At 48.6% G+C, this 20105-nt stretch overlaps 1 protein-coding gene across 1 annotated transcript in view; it reads right to left on the bottom strand.

Annotated features, from left to right (window-relative positions):
- Window positions 1–20105, bottom strand: part of LARS2 (leucyl-tRNA synthetase 2, mitochondrial) — a 171442-nt gene that overhangs the window by 46102 nt on the left and 105235 nt on the right. The window contains 6 exon segments of the mRNA XM_043587211.1: window positions 2155–2160; window positions 2163–2292; window positions 6005–6103; window positions 9537–9820; window positions 13149–13264; window positions 16311–16415. Of these exon segments, the coding sequence (XP_043443146.1) occupies window positions 2155–2160; window positions 2163–2292; window positions 6005–6103; window positions 9537–9820; window positions 13149–13264; window positions 16311–16415 (740 nt within the window).

Here is a 20105-nt window from a genome sequence, read left to right as displayed (position 1 = left end):
ACAACCCAGCAACGCATAAAGGACACAGATAGGGATTTACCGGAAGGGAAAACACACCGGTCCCCTAGACACGTTGATAACTGCTAAGCTTCACTGAGTGCGCAATGTCTCTCATTTCAACCGTGACCCACAAACGGATCCATCACAGCCGCGCGGTAATGGGGACCTCACCTCTGCTCGCATGAGCACAGGTTTATGTGAGCAGTCTGAAAACAAGCGGGGTGTTCCTGAGTGAGGTCGGGCACGTGCATACCCCGCGGTTCAGGAGCTCGGCTCTTAGGGACACACGCCAGACACGTGCTGACACTGCATGTCAGCAAATATGTACTGGAACACTCACCGTCTGGCTTGGCTCATTGTTGCACAAAACACTCCACCAGCCACGAGTGGCAGATGGACACATAAACCGTGTTCTGCGCTGGAAATCCCACGCCACGTGAGCGAATACCACACAGCAGGGAAACAGAAACGCAGCGTAACTCTGTGCACCAGTGTGTATGCGCCCCCAAAAATGCTGAGCGAGGACAGCGAGAGGGAATACACGAAATATGATTCTACACATATAAAGCTCACACACAAGAAAACCAAAAAACACACACTGTTTCAAAACTACATACAGAGGTGATAAATTTATAAAGAGAAGAAAGTGAATAATGCAGGATAGGGGTTGGCCAGGGGAGGGGCGGTGAGTTAGGGACAGAGTAAGACTGGGTAGGGGACCCTGGGTGTTCTAAGGGACTGGAGTACTCCTTCTCAAACTGAGAAGGAGGGTGCAGCGATGTTCACTTTATTCTTTGAATTGTATAAGACATTATACAATATATACATATATATTTATCATATGTACATGCAATATTATATATATGTATACATACATATGTATATATGTATACACATACATATATGTATACACATATACATATATACAATATACATATGTATATACATATACATATGCATATACATATGTACGTATGTACATATACATATATACAACATATACATATATATTTATCATATGTAAATGCAATATTATATATGTATATGCATATATATGTATATATGTATACACATACATATATATGTATACACATATACATATATACAATATACATATGTATATACATATACATATGCATATACATATGTACGTATGTACATATACATATATACAATATATACATATATATTTATCATATGTACATGCTATATATATGTATATGCATATATATGTGTATGTGCATATATATGTATATATGTATATACATATATATGTATATACACATATACATATATACAATATACATATGTATATACATATACATATGTATATACATATGTACGTATGTACATATACATATATACAATATATAAATGTATATTTATCATATGTACATGCAATATTATATATATGTATACATATATATGTATATATGTATACACATACATATATATGTATACACATATATACGTATGTACATATACATATATACAATATATACATATATATTTATCATATGTACATGCAATATTATATATATGTATATGCGTATATATGTATATACATATATATGCATACGCATATACATATATATATATATATATATGACGTATTTCATGGGGGGAAAAAGCGCACATATACCTTGCTGACCATAATGGGGAATAGGTTATAGGCCAATAGGAAGAAAATTTATCAATGGATTTACAATGGGATTCCCCGGCTTTAATCCATTATCTGCTTTTCCCAGAGTCATCTATCCAGGCAGGATTCAGTCAGGCTTAGAAAAAGAGCTTACATCGAGTGTGGCCAGATGATAAACACCACCTGAAACGAGACACTGTAAAAAGCCATGCAACATTACGAGCGCTTGTCTCTGCCTCACAAGTAAACGGCTCAGTTACTTAACTCCGCTAAACAGACAAGAGCTGAGGGCAAGATTCTGTGCGAACCTGCAATCTCACAGGCTAGAAGTGAAACGAAGCAACAGAAATGGCACTTCACGCGGCGAAGGCTGACAGTGACCTCCGAAGTACACTTGAAAACCGGAAGTCTGCCACGACCTCCACTCACCTTGGTCCCCGGAAGAACTGGCACCTGCTTTCGGTTGTCGTTCACGGAACCAAGTTCTTTTGCAAAGGGGGACAAATGCTCACCTGTGCTTGACCATTTTTTGATCATGGCAAAAATGACTGAAGAATCTCGCATAGAACAAGTGCATGACAGCGTGTTCCTTCCCTCCGATGTACAAATCCACAGGCATCCAGTAATCTGCCAAGGCGGCGCTAAAAGGGCTGGAAGAAAGAGAAACGGTCGTTTTTTTAAAAACCCACTTTGCCTCGGGGCGCCTGGGTGGCGCAGTCGGTTAAGCGTCCGACTTCAGCCAGGTCACGATCTCGCGGTCCGGGAGTTCGAGCCCCGCGTCAGGCTCTGGGCTGATGGCTCGGAGCCTGGAGCCTGTTTGCGATTCTGTGTCTCCCTCTCTCTCTGCCCCTCCCCCGTTCATGCTCTGTCTCTCTCTGTCGCAAAAATAAATAAACGTAAAAAAAAAACCCACTTTGCCTCAATTACATAAATCAGACAGACCCACTGTAATCTGCATACGCCCTGAAACAGATTATGTCAGAGAAACACTTGTTTTCTTTTCAAAAACATTGTAAGAGAAAAACTTATCTACTAAAGGAAAGTCAGGTCCGTGTTAAATTCAGAAATTTATAAAAACTGTTTCAGAAGTTGCTGCTGACAATTTAACAAATGCCGATTTCCATATACAATGGAGACAAGAGGAAAACATAGCAGGAAAAAAAGGTATTTCTGGGAAAGAGGTATTTCTGTAAAACGCATATTTGAATATGTGGATTTATGTTGTAGGTTTTATTCCGATAAGGCAATTGGGATGTGTGAGTTCTTACCAACAGGGGGCAATATGGCATTTACGAGGAGATTAACAGGTAGACACTACATGTACATTTTAAAACGGGAATTCAATCTTACTTTTCAAAGCAGCATTAAAACACAGATAGTCAGCGAGAGCCTGCATACGGTCTCCTGCATGCAAGGAGTATAGTTAGGGTAACCATCACAAAATCGGGCCAACATCTCTCTCTCACCTAACGGATGCTATCAGTGACAGAGATCCTACAAGAAAGGCCTCCTCACACTCCCTGGGGAGTAAAGAAAGTACTACTTCCCTCTATTTTCTGGCTGGGACCCTGAAGGGGGGAGTCTGGGTGTATGCAGAGGTGTGTGCGGGTGTGCATGTGCCTGTGTCGTGGGGAGGGGAGCAGAGCTGGCTGAGGACCTTTACCTTTTTTGAATGTTTATTTATCTTTGAGAGAGAGACACACACAGAGCGCAAGGGGCAGAGAGCAAGGGAGATGCAGAATCCGAAGCAGGCTCCAGGCTCTGAGCTGTCAGCACAGAGCCAGACACAGGGCTCGGACCCACGAACCACGAGATCATGACCTGAGCTGAGGTCGGACGCTAAACTGACCGGAGCCACCCAGGCACCCCTGGCTGAGGACCTTTAACCCCAAGATAATGTGCTTCCTTGAGCTCATCCAATGAAGTAAGCCTCTGCCTTCGGAGGATCTGTACTCCGTGGTTTCAAATATGGGTGAATTCTCTTCCCTACACCTCAAAACAATATTTTCCCCCAGCACGGACTCGGCTCAGGCCACAAGACAGAGCCTGCCGCTCAGCAGGTAAACCTGGCCAACCGCCCGCATTTGCACCTTCATGCAGCCGGGTTTTCTCCAGTCACCATGCCAGAATTCTGGTAAAACTCAAACAATTTTTGTTCTTTGTGAGTAACGGTTCCTCAGAAAAATCCAGCTGCCGATCCATGTGCCAGAAGAGAAAGGGAGGTCAAGGGTGAGCCTCCTCGGGAACACGAGTGTGGGGTGCATTAAGACATGGAAAGTAGTCATTGCCCCGGGATTTACCCCGGAAGCCAGGCGGTAAGCACTCAAGCCGTGCTAAAACTAGCAGCTGCATTCTTATGATGTGCTAAAGGGTGTTCCCAGATCGGGGGGCTGTGAAGGCCCCAGAGGCGTCTCTCGCCAGTCAAGGGTCCGCGCTGATGTAGAGCTTTCATCCTCTGTAAGAAGGTTTTCCTTGAACCATTCTGACAGGTAGAGCCTGACGGCCCTGGCATTCTGAGCAGCTGCAACCGGACGGATCGTGCCAACAGCTCCTTCTAGAAGGAAGAGCCAGAAAAGGGGCCCTCTTCCCAGCCGCGGCAGTCCCCGGGCATCGTGGCTTAGCCGGCTATGGTTTACTCAGGGTCCGCTCATTCCTGGATGGCCTGAACTCAAATTACAGACTGGCCATCTCGCAGGGCGGGACTCTGGCACGGGGAGGGCCAGAGCACCCACCTCACTGGAAATGTATTCTTTTTCAATGATGAAGGAAAAGGAGTGGGGGGGGGGCGTTCTGATATGCAGACTACGGGGCTGGAGAGCAATGGTTCTCTTGAGGATGACAGCAGGCTGCCGAGGTCTTTGATGCATGGTGGGTGCGATCTTAAGTGCTCTGCGACAGCCTTCTTTGCTCATTCTCTTTACCCTCTCTCCCTACGGCTCTTTCCCTTATTCATTTATTTCTCTTTGCCTAAGAAACACGCACAGGGCTGAAAACTCAGGCAGTACCGAGAGGTCTGCGATTTCAACACTGGTCTCCGGCCCCCTGCCCTCGTGAGCACCACCCCGCCTCGCCCTTAGCCACTTGGAATTCTTGTAGCCGTTTCTTCCGGCAATTCCACCCTTTATTATCGATTTTAGAAATTACCGAGTGTATGTGACCAGAGGCAATGCTCCCTAGCTCTCTCGCACTCCCTACTTCCTTCCCTCCCATCATTACTTCCGGTTAAGTAAAACATTACATCTTGATAACCCTACAACGCAGTTCACCACAGGGCCAAGAAGGGTATTGTGACAGAATTTTCTTCCTTCGTCTGTTTTTTAATTTTTCTTGTACTTGGGGTTTGCTTGGCTGCGACGAATCTAATTTAATAATCTGACACACTCGCTTATGAGAGCCGGCGTCAAGGTGAGCAGTTGACCAGTGGCTTCCAGGCGTTGTGCCTTTGGGACCATTCAGTATCCCTACAGCCCCTGCTCTCCCAGAGGGAGGGGATGTAAGAAGTAAGGGAGAGGATTCAATACCAAATAAAAGCTGTGCTGTCTAGCTAACAGTAGGTTTACAACCTACTGCAAGTATATATCAGCCCCCCACCCCCACACCATAATGGAGTCCAAACTCTTGGACACTTCACCTCCGGGTTCTTCTTCCCCCTCCTCTCTGTTTCTCAGGCTTATTTTTGCGGGCTTTGCAATGAGCATGCTCCAAAGAACAAAGAAGGGACTAAAAGTCTCTGTGTCACTTCAGAGAAAGTAGGTTTGTTCCAATCAGAACTACTTTTTGCCTTACATGGGCATACGCCCCACCCCCAGTAAGGGGGTAACTTCTGTAGTACTCAGCCAATGAGGAACCAGGGGAGGGACTTGCCTCTGTAGTGCTCAGCCAATGAGGAACCAGGGGAGGGACTTGCAGGCTAGGAGATAAATTGTCTGCTGTGACCGCCCCCTAGCGTGCCTTTCTATCAGACACCTGCTCTTGCAAAAATGCTGAATGTTGATTAAAGCCTCGCTTCATGGTGCTCCAAGTCTCCGAGTGCCTCCTTTGATTGGGTCAGTGGGCTTATTTCTCACTGACGGACTTGGATAACCTTTGCTCGGGGCTTCCTGGCGGCCTGGCTAAGACTTTCTCAGAGCTGCACTCAGACTCTTCCGATGCAACCCTCCTTCCTTCCTCCCACTCCCCTCTCGGGCATGGGACCCGCACTGTGGTCTATAAGGGCTCTCCCCACCGGCTCCTGCTCCCCTTTCCCCCCAACCTTTCAGGCACTGCCCTCAGTAAATCTCTTGTACCTATGACTCTATCTTGGTGTCTGCTTCTTGGAGGACCCAAACTGACACATGCTCAAAGGATTCAGCAAGGCTTTACCTGTGAGCATTCTGCGGGTCGGTATATCTAAAGTAGTACCAAGCAGAATCAACAAAGGTATCCATTGTGTCTGTCTCTCTCTTGGCGGCTCCCTTGCACCTAAAAAATAAAGGAAGTTCATCAGTTTCTTTTAAAATTTTTAAATTTTAATGCAGTTTTTCCACCAGCTTTTGGGAAAGCGATGACAACTGAATATCAATTTAGAATGTCCCAAGAATAATGCTTCATCATGGATTGGTAATTCAGAGGATACTCTCCTTTTGTATTGTTCGGTACATGATGTTTTGAAGAAATTTACAAATAAAAATTTAAACCTTCACCAAGTAAAAGCGTTATTCTCCACTTGTCTGAATTTTACCTGGTAGAAAATCTAACAACCTAAGAGGATAAGCCCGGGGGGTCTCTTTTGCACGTTAACTTCTATTTTAGGCGTGTCAAAATTGCCTTCAGCCAATGCCTAGTTTATGATACTTGTGAAGGAAATCGACTTATAAAGAGAAGTTGAAAACCAAATGTAGATGTGCTAAAGAATAAACTTGGGTTTTCCCTATCTCTACTAGGGCCAGGGGTGCAGAATTCGAAACCTTGGGAAGAGAGGTCACCTTGGAGGTCCAAAGGCAGTGGCGTGCTGGGGCCACCTCTCACACCGGCTTGTGAGAATCAACTGTTCACACGTCTTCCCGGCTCGGTGACAAGTCATGTCGAGACAGTAGCCCGAACCTAGCCCTTGCAGAAGTACGTACACTATAGAAATTGGCAAACTCCACAAATCAGAAGCTCCCCTCCAACACACCCCCTGCTGAAGGATGGGATACAGAAGGGTAAAGATAGCCCTACCATTCAAGAAAGCAAATGAAGTGAGATCCTTGGAGTGTGAAGGGCTGAAAAGAAAAAGCAATCCTCAAGATGGGGATGCCTGGGGAGGACTAAGGTTCCACAAGGGTCCAACGGCTGAACCAGTTCCAAAGCACGTGCCCAGTGTGATGGGCCCACGGAACCACACAAACCGGGTGCAAAAATCCTACAACTTGCAGGAACCCAAGAGGGGGCGCCCTTAGTCCGGCCTAGCCTAGGAAGGGCTCAGCCTCCCTGCCCCCATCCCCGAAGACTCCTCCAGGCTTGGATCAGCAGTGATGGGTCGCGCCATTTATCACCAGCTGCGGACAGGGGCCCTTTGTGGCAGGGAGAAGGACCGCTGGAGAACACAGTTCTGACTCCAGGCTCTGCCTTTTGAGACACAGATGTAGGACCAACCACCCTTCTAAAATAGCTGCCCTTTTGGCAGTCGGAGTCCTTGGGGGTTCTTGGAGATTTTGAGGAGGGACGTGAGGAACCTCAAGAGGGTCTGATGAATCTTCTGCTCATTTTGCATGCAAGGGCATGAGTCTGCTTTTAATTTAAAAATAAAAGAAGGCTTGCATTTAGAGCTTGCATCTGTGAAGCAGTTCATACTGCCTTTACAGATAGTACTGAAGGCGACAGCCATCACCACCACCACCCCCCCCCCACCCCCCAAGCTCCTGCTGATTAAATAGAAGCTGAGCAGAGAGACAGAAGCCCCGGATCTGGCGGGGCTCTGGGACTCACAGGGGCCTCCTTCTGGGGACAGCGGTGGGCCCTGGGGGCAGATGTTTAGGGGAGGGAGCCCGAGGGAATCCTGTTTCCTACTGCCCGGGGCTACTAGAAGCCGCCGACCTCAACAGCACATCTCTAAATTAAAGCCAGATCTTTTTAGTTGGAAAGCAATCAACCAGAACGTAGACGCTATTTGGGGAAATAATTACAACACAAAAGTTCCTTATTCTCCCACACTATTAGTGCAGGTGTACAGGTCAGGAAGAAAATTCAGGGCTCAACTGATCAAAGGAGGAAGGTCCGCCTACAGCTTGCCAGGTTGATTTTCTTTTTAGTGGTCACGTTGGGCCTTGAGGACACCAACATATTTTACGACCGACACGAAAAGCTGGTGATGTGGCCAGGCTACTTGGTAAGTGGGAGAGACAGGTGCTGGTGACGGTGACAATGGTATTGTCATTAGGAGCGCCAATGGTACTAACGAGGGCGGGGGTGGGTGGCAGGCAATGAGCCCAATGCTTCCCAGGCATTCTCTCATTTAATCCCGGGAACCCCGGGGATTACGAGGTAGGTACTACTCAAGTCCCCATTCTGCAGTAACCGAGTAACCGAAGTCCAGACAGGTTAAGCAATCTGCCCACGGTCTTGGAGCTCAAGAGTAAGGACTCCACACCTGTTGGGCTCGGGCACCTGCGGTCCTTACCACTGGACACGCTGGTTCCGTGACTGTCAGCCCTAGATGCTCACTAGAATCGTCCAGGGAGCCTGGACCAATACCAAAGACCTGCGCTCTGACCTCCAGGAAGCCACAACCAGGGGAGGAAACCTTCTCCCCACCGCAAGGGCCCTGGGCTGCTGCAGCTGGTGCACTGAAGGCCACCAGTGTCTCCGGCAGAGAGACCCTTTTGTCACCGCTTATCAATACGGAGGGTGTGCTGGCTTCTGCTGGAGCCCACGTTTCTATCCCCAAAAGACCCAGAGCTCCCTATGTTCCTGCCCACAAGCCTTATCTTAAAACCAGCTGGGTGAGGACCCAGGAGGACAGTGGTAACACGTCCATTCACTGACTGGTAAGGGTCACTGTGCAGGATTACATGTCTCAATTCTAGTCTCCCGAGCGGCCCTTCGAGGGGGTTTAGTTTCTGATAAGAAAACCGAAGCTCAGAGAAGTTAAGTGACTTTCCCAAGGCCGCATGGCTAGTTAGGAGGCAGGGCCAGGCCTTGGACCCGTTACTGTCCGACTCCCCAGCTTGGGCCCTGCAACTGCACTATGGTTCCCTGATTACCAACCTCGTAATTCAGCTCTGTACTGGCAGAGGACTACATTTTAACACCCTCATCGCGATCTGTAAGGCCCAGAAAAAAATGGCTTCTCCACAGAAGGAAGCAGAAGATACACAGCCAGTACTCATTACTTAGTTGTTTAATCAGCCGGTCTGGTATCACAAGAATCACATCTGAGATACGCCGGGGAACGGACAGTGAAACAATCCTACTTCCAAAACGAGCAGGTGTTTCAGTATATTAAAGAGCGAACCCCCTCAGCATACACACCCTCGTAGCTACCACGCTGCTACTTATGAGAAAATCTCCATTGTTACCAAGCCTCTAGGTGGGAAAACCAAGGCAGAGAGGAGACACTATTTTCTCTGCTTCCAAGAAGCTCTCTGGAACATGAAATGGGAGGAAGTGGCCTTTTACAAAGCCATACTGAACACATGCGGCTTTCCATCAATGGGACCAGGTGTTTCTGGCAAGGATGTGCATGGACACCCGCTGCTGCTTCTGGCTCAGAGAGGAGAGGAGAGGGTGCTCATCCCGGGGGCCAGGCCTCAGATTCCAGCCCCTTCTCTCCAACGTCCCGAAAGACCTAGCATATTCTTTCCAGTCTGGTCGAAGTGCCAGGTCAAGGGAGCAGAGAGTCTGAGACTCCAGCAGGGTGCTGGGGACCCCTTACCTCGGGCAGGCGCAGTTCACCCAGTCCGAAGCCGTGGCCAGGGGGGAGCCTCCCTTGCCGGTAAAAGCTGTGATGTGGGGCAAGGTCACGGGCAAATCCTGCAGAGGCACCGGCACGGGGCCACAGGCCGGGCAGTGGACCATGGGGATGGGCGTGCCCCAGTACCGCTGTCGCGAGACCAGCCAGTCCTTCAGTTTGTCACTCGTCACGTCTCCACCGACTCTCTTCCTCCGGGCTTTCTGGGTCAAGGCTAGAAACGCATCCTGCCGGTTCATGCCTGTGAACTGCAAGGGGAAAGAGAGAAATCCTAGTCTTCCCTCCCCAGGGACAAGGTGTCACCACCCCCATGCCACCAGACTGCGATTTTCGTGTGTGGTCTGGGCAGGGCCATGTTGTGTTTTCACGAGCCCCGGGTGCCTCTATCTTTGTGGCCCCTTCCTCCTTAGGATAATACCAAAGACTGTATTTTATGGGGCACCTGGGTGGCACATCGGGTTAGGCGTCTGACTCTTGACCTCGGCTCAGGTCACGATCTCACGGTTCGTGAGTTCAAGCCCCGCGCTGGGCTCTGCACTGATGGTGTGGAGCCTGCTTGGGAGTCTGTCTCTCTTTCTCTCGGCCCCTCCCCTGCTTGTGCTCGGTCTCTCAAAATAAACAAACTTGAAAAACATTTGTTAAAATTGTATTTTAGGAGTGTGTGGAATGAAAACGAATGAAATTTTGAAATCCTACAAGTTCGCTTTTTTCCCTCTGGTTTTAAAAGAAGTGCAAACCTTGTTGAGGACCCCCTAAAAGCACCGTCAGCCCCACGCCCTGTGTCCACTGTGTCTAACGGGGAAACCGGCTCCAGTTCCGCGGCTCTCCTCATCACCTGAGCCCCGAGATACTGCAGACATCAAAGGCTTTGAGCTGCCAACAAAGAACTGCATGATATGCATTTCTAATGACCAGTCCCCTGTTGGGGGAAACATAATCTGGAAGAGAAAAGGTTCAATATCCTGAAGCCGAAGGAATTTCAGGCAAAGCAGGGGAACGAACTGGAGCCACAGCTGGAAGGACCAGAACCACTTCTTCTCTGTTTAAATGCTCTCGATTTAGAGACAGCGGAGTGAAACACAAGTAGAAAAGAGAGGGGCGCCCGGGGGGCGCAGTCGGTTAAGCGTCCGACTTCGGCTCGGCTCACGATCTCCCAGTTCGTGGGTTCGAGCCCCGCGTCGGGCTCTGGGCTGATGGCTCGGAGCCTGGAGCCTGCTTGGGATTCTGTCTGTCTGTCTGTCTGTCTGTCTCTCTCTCTCTCTCTGCCCCCCCCCACTCATGTTCTATCTCTCCCTCTCTCAAAATTAAACATTAAAGAAAAATTTTTCTGGGGCGCCTGGGTGGCTCGGTCGGTTAAGCGTCCGACTTCGGCTCAGGTCATGATCTCATGGTCCGTGAGTTCGAGCCCCGCATCGGGCTCTGTGCTGACTGCTCAGAGCCTGGAGCCTGTTTCAGATTCTGTGTCTCCCTCTCTCTCTGCCCCTCCCCTGTTCACGCTCTGTCTCTCTCTGTCTCATAAATAAACGTTAAAAATTAAAAAAAAAAAAAAAAAAGAAAAAAAAATTTTTTTCTAAGTTGAAAATAGAATTTCTCTTTTCATCTGATGCCCTTCTCAGAACCAAACTAATGGTAAGAATGGAACCGGCATGGAATGCCAACGGGGGGCTCGGGGGACCCCGGAATTGGTTCACTGAAGACGGCCCGCATACCTACTATGTGCCAGGCTCCTGCCGGGCACTGGGGGCATGAAGATAATTATGCTCTGCCCCCCGCCCGCAAGGAGCTTACGAGCATGAGGCACATGCAGAAATACGTGCAGCTGTTGATCAACAGCAGCCCCGTCCTTGGGGTCTGCAGGGTCTCCCGAAGAACACGCAGTGCTCGTGACCGCGGCAAGGCCCGCACTCCATGCTCCACACCCCCGCCATCACACGATGACGGGGCAAACGATCACAAGCTCTCTTGGAAGTCTACCTCCTCCACGTATCACTGTCTTTACATCCCAGAGGCTCACGGATGACAGGAGCCTCTCACCACCTGTTCCCCCTCCACCTGCCAAAAAGCATTTGTTGTCCTAGATATTCAGTCTAGAGCCTGGAGAGCCTAATTTTGGCCACAAGTGCCTCCTCTCTTGCCCTGCTGAGACATCGAGGGCTCCGCTACGGGCACGTTGGTTTTGGCTCTGCACCTCCTCCAGGGAGCCTGCCCCAACACGGTTGAAGAGAAGGTTTAAGGTTCTGTATCTGAGAGCATGACTCACATCTGGGGATACCATTTACGAAGTGAAGGCACAAACACGAACTCAGAAAACGTCACTCACATAAGGAAAAAAAGTTGGCCACACTCTTATTCTTTGTATATGTCTATCTGTATACATATCTACAAAATAGCCCATAGCCAGGGACTCCCAAACCTGAAAATCCCAGAATTCCAGGTCTAACTGAATCAGGATCACCCAGCCTGGGGCCAGTAAGCATCTCCTGGGCGATTCAGAGACACGGCCAGGGAGGCACTCACTAGGTGACACCGGCAGTTCCCAGACTCGGCTGCACAAGAGAATCACGTGGGGAGCTCTGAACACGCTTGATGTTCAATCCATGCCTCCCACTCTGTAACCGTCAAATCAGAATTTCTGGGGTGGGACTCAAGCATCAGTAGTTTAAAACACTTTCCAGGTATTTCCGAAGGGCGGCCAAGTTTAAGAAACAGCGCTCTAAACCAGAAGAGTCAAACCTCAATAAGCACACAGATCTCATGGGGGATCTTATTAGACTCAGGGGGCTCTGAGAGGCTCCACATCTAGCAAGTGATGCCTGTGCGGCCGGTCCGGGGACCACACTTTGAATAGCAAGGTTCTGGGCCAGGGATCCTCAAAATAGGGATCCTGGATCAGTAGTAGCAACAGAAGCACCTGAAACTTACTAGAAGTGCAAATTCTTGGGTTCTACCTGGGACCGCTGAGTCAGAAGCTGCCAGGCACTCTGGGTCCGAACGAGGCGCCCATCGACTCTGGGGTGCGCTCAAGTTCGAGAAGCACCAGCTCTGCTGTTTCCCACTTAGCCCTCACCCTACCTCCTCCATCATACTCCCTGGCCTGGGGCAACTGCAAGGCTGAGGTCAAATCCTGCCAGACCTACCACCTGCCAAGACATAACCTGGACCAAATGAATAAACGCGATTTAACTTCAGTGTTCATTTCCATAGGCGAGTTCAACTTGAGGTAGAAACAAGTCAATAATCTGGGGAGAACAGCCAATTTCAGTCACTCTCCCAGGGAATCAGTCTTCCCAGAAGGGGAGATTTTTTTTTTTTCCAGCAGGAGATTCCCAGAATAGAATGACTACGATAACCACGAACCTAGGATTAGGCTTGATTTAGAGGTGACAAATTTCTAGATCTTGAAGAAAAGAATGTTCTTTTGTTTTCAAAGATTAAGAAACGAGGCTGCAAGACCATTAGGTGTAGGGATGAGTGAAATGGCAGGTTGTAATCTGCACCTGAAGGAAAACAGCTCATCAGATCCAGGCCAAGGTCATGATCTGAGAAGCTGTCAGGCCCGCGCCATGGGGAACCCACCTCAGCAGAGCTGCGGAGTCTCTCTGTGCCATCCGGCAAAGTCTCGATGACTTCGGAGTAGGGGAGGCCCAGGGTTTGGGCTAAGCTGGCGTCCTCTGGGCTGGTGCTGGGAATTCCTATTCAGAAGGGGAGAAGCATAGAACACCTTCTTTTTTTTTCTTTTCTTTTTTTTTTTTTAAAGAGTGGTTTTCAACGTTTATTTATTTTTGGGACAGAGAGAGACAGAGCATGAACGGGGGAGGGGCAGAGAGAGAGGGAGACACAGAATCGGAAACAGGCTCCAGGCTCTGAGCCATCAGCCCAGGGCCTGACGCGGGGCTCGAACTCCTGGACCGCGAGATCGTGACCTGGCTGAAGTCGGACGCTTAACCGACTGCGCCACCCAGGCGCCCCTAGAACACCTTCTTTGCAAATGCTCAAGTCAGAGATATCGACAGCACCAACACCCTCGGCTTTAGCTTCCCGAGGGAGACCCTCTTTTAGCTACAGAAGTTACAAAACCACGGCGCATTCCTCGGGAAAAAGGAGCACTGCCTTGGAGAAACCCACCCCCCTATTTCTTAAAGTCTTCATTCTGTGCTTCAAAAAGAGTTGTAATTCTGAAATACACGACTCGGGGTGCTTTGTGTCACCGAGACAGGGAAGCACAAGCATCTGGAGAAGCCTCTTGTCTGAATTCCCTCAGTGACCAAGGACCGTGGCATTCTCTTGAGATGCAGGGCACCCTGGCATTTCCGGGCACCCTGGAAAAATCCATTTGGTCCGGAAGTGGAAAGCTGACAACTGTGTTTCTGCACGCTGGGCTCTGTTCCCAAAGGCAAAGGTACCTTCATTCCGAACAGAAATTTATTCTTCAACCCACATATGCCCTGGAGACGGAGTCGAGCATAAGTAAATCACTCGTGCAGAGGGCCAAGGCCTACTGTCGGCTTCGGCTATTCATACACACAAGCTTGCCCGTGGGTTCTCAGTCCTGGCACTGCTGGCCTCCTGGACTTAGCTGTGAGGCTGTGCCGAGGACTGTAGCATGTTGGGGAGCGTCCCTGGTCTCTGCCAGTAGCATTCCCCGAGTGTGACAGAAAAATGACAGCAGAACTGCCAAACGTCCCCTGGTGGCCAAATCGCCCCTGGTGGAGAGCTCCTGCTGGAGGGTCAGCCGCGACACCTGCTAACGTCCCTGCAGACACGACGCGTCATGTGGCCACTGGGAGAGAAAACTAAGGGCAACGCATACAGTGCTTTCGGTCACATTTCCACGGGCGACCTCCTTGGAACACCGCCCTACGAGGGTGATTTAATGTTTGGGAGACATGTCTTAAAGCTCCCTGGGGAGACGGAACGCTCCGTGGTGTGATGGAAAGTTCTGTGGTGTCCCGGCTGAGATTACTGACAAAAAGCACCTAACGAGGCAGACAGATGTTCAGAGTGGACTTGAAGGAAGGGTGAGGACAAATGGCAAGCAATAAATACTACTGGAAAGTGTCCATTTGTTACCCTCCCAAAGCGTATGGTTTGGGGTAATGAGGAGAAATGTCCGAAAGGAGACACTGTGGCCAAAAAATTCATGTGACCACATAAAGAATGCCTTGGACCACAGTGTGGGTTATGTGGGGCTCAGCAGGATGTGAACTATTTTATTTTTAATCTTTATTTTTGAGAGAGAGAGAGACAGAGTGAGAACAGGGGAGAGGCAGAGAGAGAGGGAGACACGGAATCTGAAACAGGCTCCGGGCTCTGGGCTGTCAGCACACAGCCTGACGCGGGGTTTGAACTCATGAGCTGTGAGATCATGACCTGAGCCTAAGCCGGGCGCTTAACCGACTGAGCCACCCAGGTGCCCCGGACATGAACTACTCTGTAAAGTGCAGATGAAATGGCAAAAACACCACTTTATCTCTTTTTTATTTCTATTGCTCTTCTTGGAAGGCAAGAAGCAGTAACTTAGAAAATGTTAATAATGTAACTGTGGGAATTCAAGACAACAGGAAAAATTATTTCCAGGCACATCCTAAAAAAAAAAAAAAAAAAAATCAGACTTTTTTTTTCTTCCAGAGTTTTCAATACTGTGCCAGTAATTTGACTCAAAATACACCCCTCCCCTCACCCCCTGTAAAAGCAAAAAGCCACGTCAACAAGAGGTCCTTTTATTGTTTATCTTGGCTGATTGTATTAATGAATCTTACTAATTATAAAATACGTAAGAGTAAATAGAAGGAATTATTTCTCTCAAGCAACACATTTTCCAGGTTCCAATGGTCAGAAGGGAATGGCCTGAATGCCTTAATATCCATTTTCTGTTTGGCCGGTTCTTCAAATCTCTTTGCCAAAAACCGATCTGGGAATTGGGAGGGAAAACGTGATGTTGATAAGAAATGCTATTTCTTCCGGGTGCCACGAAACCGAGAGTGGAAGGAACTTTCTCTGCAGATTCTTGGCACTTTGAGAGTGGCTGGGATCCGCAGCCAGAATACTGGAGAAGAGGGGCGCTCGGGCCCATCCGAAGGGCGGATTTTGCACGCGCTGTCATTTAGTTTTCAGCCTTTGGTTCACCCCCGAGCCCCGCTAGGTGACGACACCTGAGGATGAGCGAGGGACGAGCGAGGCCGCAGGGGACATCCAACGCTCAGTTCTAAATGCACCTCCAGCCCTACTGCTGTGTCACGGTCCCTTCCCTGGAGGGCTCAAGTTCACCTCCCCCACAGACCTCTGCCAAAACCCAGCCCAATCCATCATGCGTGCTCAGAACCCCCATCTCCACAGTTGCTGTTGGTTCTAGGAGCTCCGAAATCAGAGTTCATCTGAGTTGTATTATTCCCCGTACCATACGTATGCGTCTCACCAACTAGCTCTACCGGCCGGATACTTTTTATTACTCTCAATAGCAACTAGCAAGGTGTGGACTCCTGGGTATATTTTCAAAATGTAGTTATTAAATAAGGGGTGTTTAAATGACGGGCATATCATTTTTTTCCAGAGGCAAAACAGACCATGGAGTCAGCAGGGAGCAACTGCAGTTGACGACAGCCTGGGGTTTTGATCGGAGGCCTGCTAAGTATATTATCCTGATTATCCTATATTATTTTAATATTAATATTAAAATATTAAAATTAATATTAAGTTAATATTAATTAATATTAAAATATTATTTTAATAGCTACTCACCTATTTTGGAATCCAGAGAGCCCTCAAAGTCAGCTTTGGCCAAGATAACGACAGGGGCCTCCCGCTGGGTGAGCATGTTCACGGCCGTCACGGGCGTGAGGCAGTCTGAAAACGAGAGCAAGTGACAGCTGGGGTACTCACACCATCTGAGTCTCAGAGGAGATAAGTGAGAAAAATAAGCACTGGGACTTCTGTGTCTTGTGCTAACGGTTCAAAAAAAAATCTGTTCTCCGAAGTTATCAATGGATAATTCACAGCAGTAGAAAGTCAAAAGGTGAAGCAAATACACAAAAATGTTCATCTATGCTCACAACCAAAGAAGTGAAATGGCGTGTTTACTTTCCAGGCGGTAAAAGACGTTCCCGCCACTCCTTTTTCCTTTTGAAAAGTACCTCAGGGGGCCCCTGGGTGGCTCAGTCGGTTAAGTGGCCAACTCTTGATTTTTGGCGCAGGTATGATCTTGCGGTTGGTGGGTTTGAGCCCCTCTTTCCCTCTCTCTCTGCTCCTCCACTGCTCATGTGCTCTCTCTCTCTCAAAAATAAATAAACATTAAAAAAAAATACCTCAAATATACAGAAGAACAAGCAACACAAACATCTACGATGACTAGGAGATGTCTGGAATTCCAAATCCTTACACCTGAAAACGGAAGTGGATAAGAGAGTAGAGAATAACTAAGCAGAGAGCAGGAGAGATCCGGACATATAAAGACAGAACAGTTCTTCCCACTTACTCTTTCTCAGGAGACAGCAGAGGATGTGTTCCAGCAAAACAAAGGGGTAAATTAAGAAAGAGACAGAAACGGGATCTAGGAAACAGAGGCTCCAACAAAGGAAAGAGGGTCAGGAGACTCTCAGAACAAAGAGAGAGGGAAGCCCTAGGCAGCAGATGGGCAGCAGAGGCCTAGAGAGTGACCAGGTCAGGTCTGAGCAGGATAGAGGGCCCAAGAAGCATCTTCCGGGGGGGAAAAGAGGGATCAATACATTTGATCTGACAGGTTGGAGTGTGTAGAAAACTTGTATTGAGAGGAGTTTCAAAGAGCCCCTAGGAGGGTGTGGGAAGACTTAGAAATTCAAAGAACACAAAGCAGATGGAAAAAAAAAAGAAGACATCATTAACTTCAGGCAAAACAGAAAGTACTACCAAAAGGAAAAAGTAACCATAGTGTCCTTGGCTCAGTTGTGAATGGTATTTACGTGGTCGTAACAAAACGCTTAATTTGGAATTATCCAAACAGTGTGCCATCTTAAATGAAGCTTGTTACAACTACCACAGCAGGGAGACGAGCCATTAATAGATGAATCTTCACTGACGATGTGCAGGAATGGAAGCATGAAGACACAAACGCAGTCCCAAAGGAAGAAGGGATGAGGAGTGGTAAACAATCAGCGAGCTCACTTGTGCTTACAGCAACAGGAGCAACTGACCGCAGTTATAATTTGTGAACTCTTACTACCTGTATTTGCCGTGTTTTAAGACTTTCTATCATTTATCTGAAATATGTTTTACAAACCCCAAAGTTAGAATATGCCCAGGAAGTAAGATTTATTTATTTATTTTTTGATGTTTATTGTATCTTAGGGAGAGAGAGTGCGTGTACGTGTGCGAGCTGGGGAGGGGCGGGGGGGGGCGTGGACAGCGGATCTGAAGTGGGCTCTGTGCTGATAGCAGACAGACCGATGCAGGGCTCGAACTCACAAACTGTGAAGTCATGACCTGGGCCGAAATGAAGAGCTGGACGCTTCACTGACTGAGCCGCCCGGGCACCCCTAGATTTATTCATTTCAAAGAGGGAAAGATAGGCTCTGTAGGCACCTAGACCGGCTCTTCTCACCTTTCACCTTGACGGCAGGAGGTGGGGGGGGGGGGGTGAGGAAGTAAAGGGTGGGCTAGGGTGGGGACAGAGTGACACGCAACCCAAACGGGTCTCCAGGGCAGAGGTTCAGCACCCACGGTACCACAGCTGGGAGGCACCTGCTGCCCGAGCCGCCTAAGTGCTGCCATTTCCCAAAGGGGAGACCCGGGTTTCCGATTCCGTACTGCCCCTCCTCAAAGAAGACGTGCACACACGTGAAGTCTGCGGTCACGAGAAAACGTGAGGAGGAGGACGGGAGACGAGGTGTGACAGTCAAAGTCGCAAGGTAATGTCGAGAACTGGTGAGCTGAGGGGAAGCAGGGGAGGCCCATTACCCAGACACAGGGAGGGCTGTACCAGAGAAACACGTGGGGCACAGGCTGACCCCGGACCTGCCTCTCCCTCCGACTCAGCAACAAAACACTTAGCTGGACGCTCAGCTGCACAGCTCACGACAGCACTGCTCCGCCTCCCTTCCGCCGGTGTGGCCACGGGGTACGTGCAGAAGCGACTTCTAGGTCATGCTCTCAGAGGGAAGGGGCACGCCCTTCATTCTCTGCTGGTTACTTAACGCAATGCAGACGATGTGCTGAACGTCTCAGAGCACACAGGGAAGGCCAAGAGCCTTGAAGGGCACAGTGGGACGGCCGAAAGAGCCTTGGCCGTGACTGACTCATAAAGCAGACCTGTTATACTCGCTCTGAGATTCATGTGGGCAGGAAACAAACTTATGTCTTTTTAAGTCACCGTGTTGTCAGGACTCTGTCATAGCCACCAAACTCCTAGCCTAAGTAACACACCTAAAAGGATTCCACGGGGCTGGGGAAGGAAGCTCCTGCTGTTGCTAACACTCTTTGACTTTGACTTTCACGTGATATACATATATTAATTGGATCCTACAAAACACTAATTAATTTTTAAAAAGAAAGATGGAGGGGCACCGGGGTGGCTTAGCCGGTTAAGCATCCGACTCTTGATTTTGGCTCAGGTCATGATCTCACAGTTTGTGAGTTCGAGCCCCGCGTCGGGCTCTGTGCGGACAGCTCAGGGCCTGGAGCCCGCTTTGGATTCTGTGTCTCCCTCTCTCTCTGCCCCACCCCTGCTTGCTCTCTGTCTCTCAAAAATGAATAAATGTTAAAAATACATATATTACAAAAACGTGACCACATGCAAAAGAATGAAGGTGGATCCTCACTTTTGCCATATACACAAATTAGCTCAAAAACGGACTAAAGACCTACATGGAAGATAGGAAGTGAAAAGACAACCCCCAGAACTGGAGAGCATCTTTGTAAATCATATATCTGATAAGGGACTTGTACCTAAAACATGTAAAGAACTGTTAAAATTCAACAACAGAAAGACAACTCAATTAAAAAACGGGCAGAGGATCTGAATAGACATTTCTCCAAAGAAGATACACAAATGGGGGCGCCCGGGTGGCTCGGCTGATTGAACATCTGACTCTTGATTTTGGCTCAGGTCTTGATCCCAGGGTCATGGGTTCCAGCCCCACATCGGGCTCCATGCTGAGCGTGGAGCCTGCTTGGGATTCTCTCTCTCTCTCTCTCTCTTTCTCTCTCTCTGCCCCTCCCCAACTTGCGTGCCCACGTGCGTGTGTGCATGCACACACACACTCTCTCTCTCTCTCTCTCTCAAAAAAAAAAAAAAACATTAAAAAAGAGGGTACACAAATGGCCAATAAACACATGCAAAGATGCTCAGCACCATCAGCCACTGGGTAGATGCAAATCAAAACCACAGTGAGACACCACTCCTACCCACTAGGATGATCATACTCGAAAAGAAGGACAGTAACAAGTGCTGGCAAAGCCGTGGGGCAATCGGAGCCCTCATACGCTGCTGGTCGGAACGTAAAACAGTGCGGCTGTTGCGGGAAAGTCTGACACTTCGACTAGTGAAACACAGAACTACCATAT

The sequence above is a fragment of the Prionailurus bengalensis genome, chromosome A2 (genome assembly GCF_016509475.1).
Source record: "Prionailurus bengalensis isolate Pbe53 chromosome A2, Fcat_Pben_1.1_paternal_pri, whole genome shotgun sequence".
In the NCBI taxonomy this organism is placed as follows: Eukaryota; Metazoa; Chordata; class Mammalia; order Carnivora; family Felidae; genus Prionailurus; species Prionailurus bengalensis.
The sequence above is the reverse complement of the archived record's forward strand: the minus strand, read 5'-3'. Positions and strand labels throughout refer to the sequence as shown.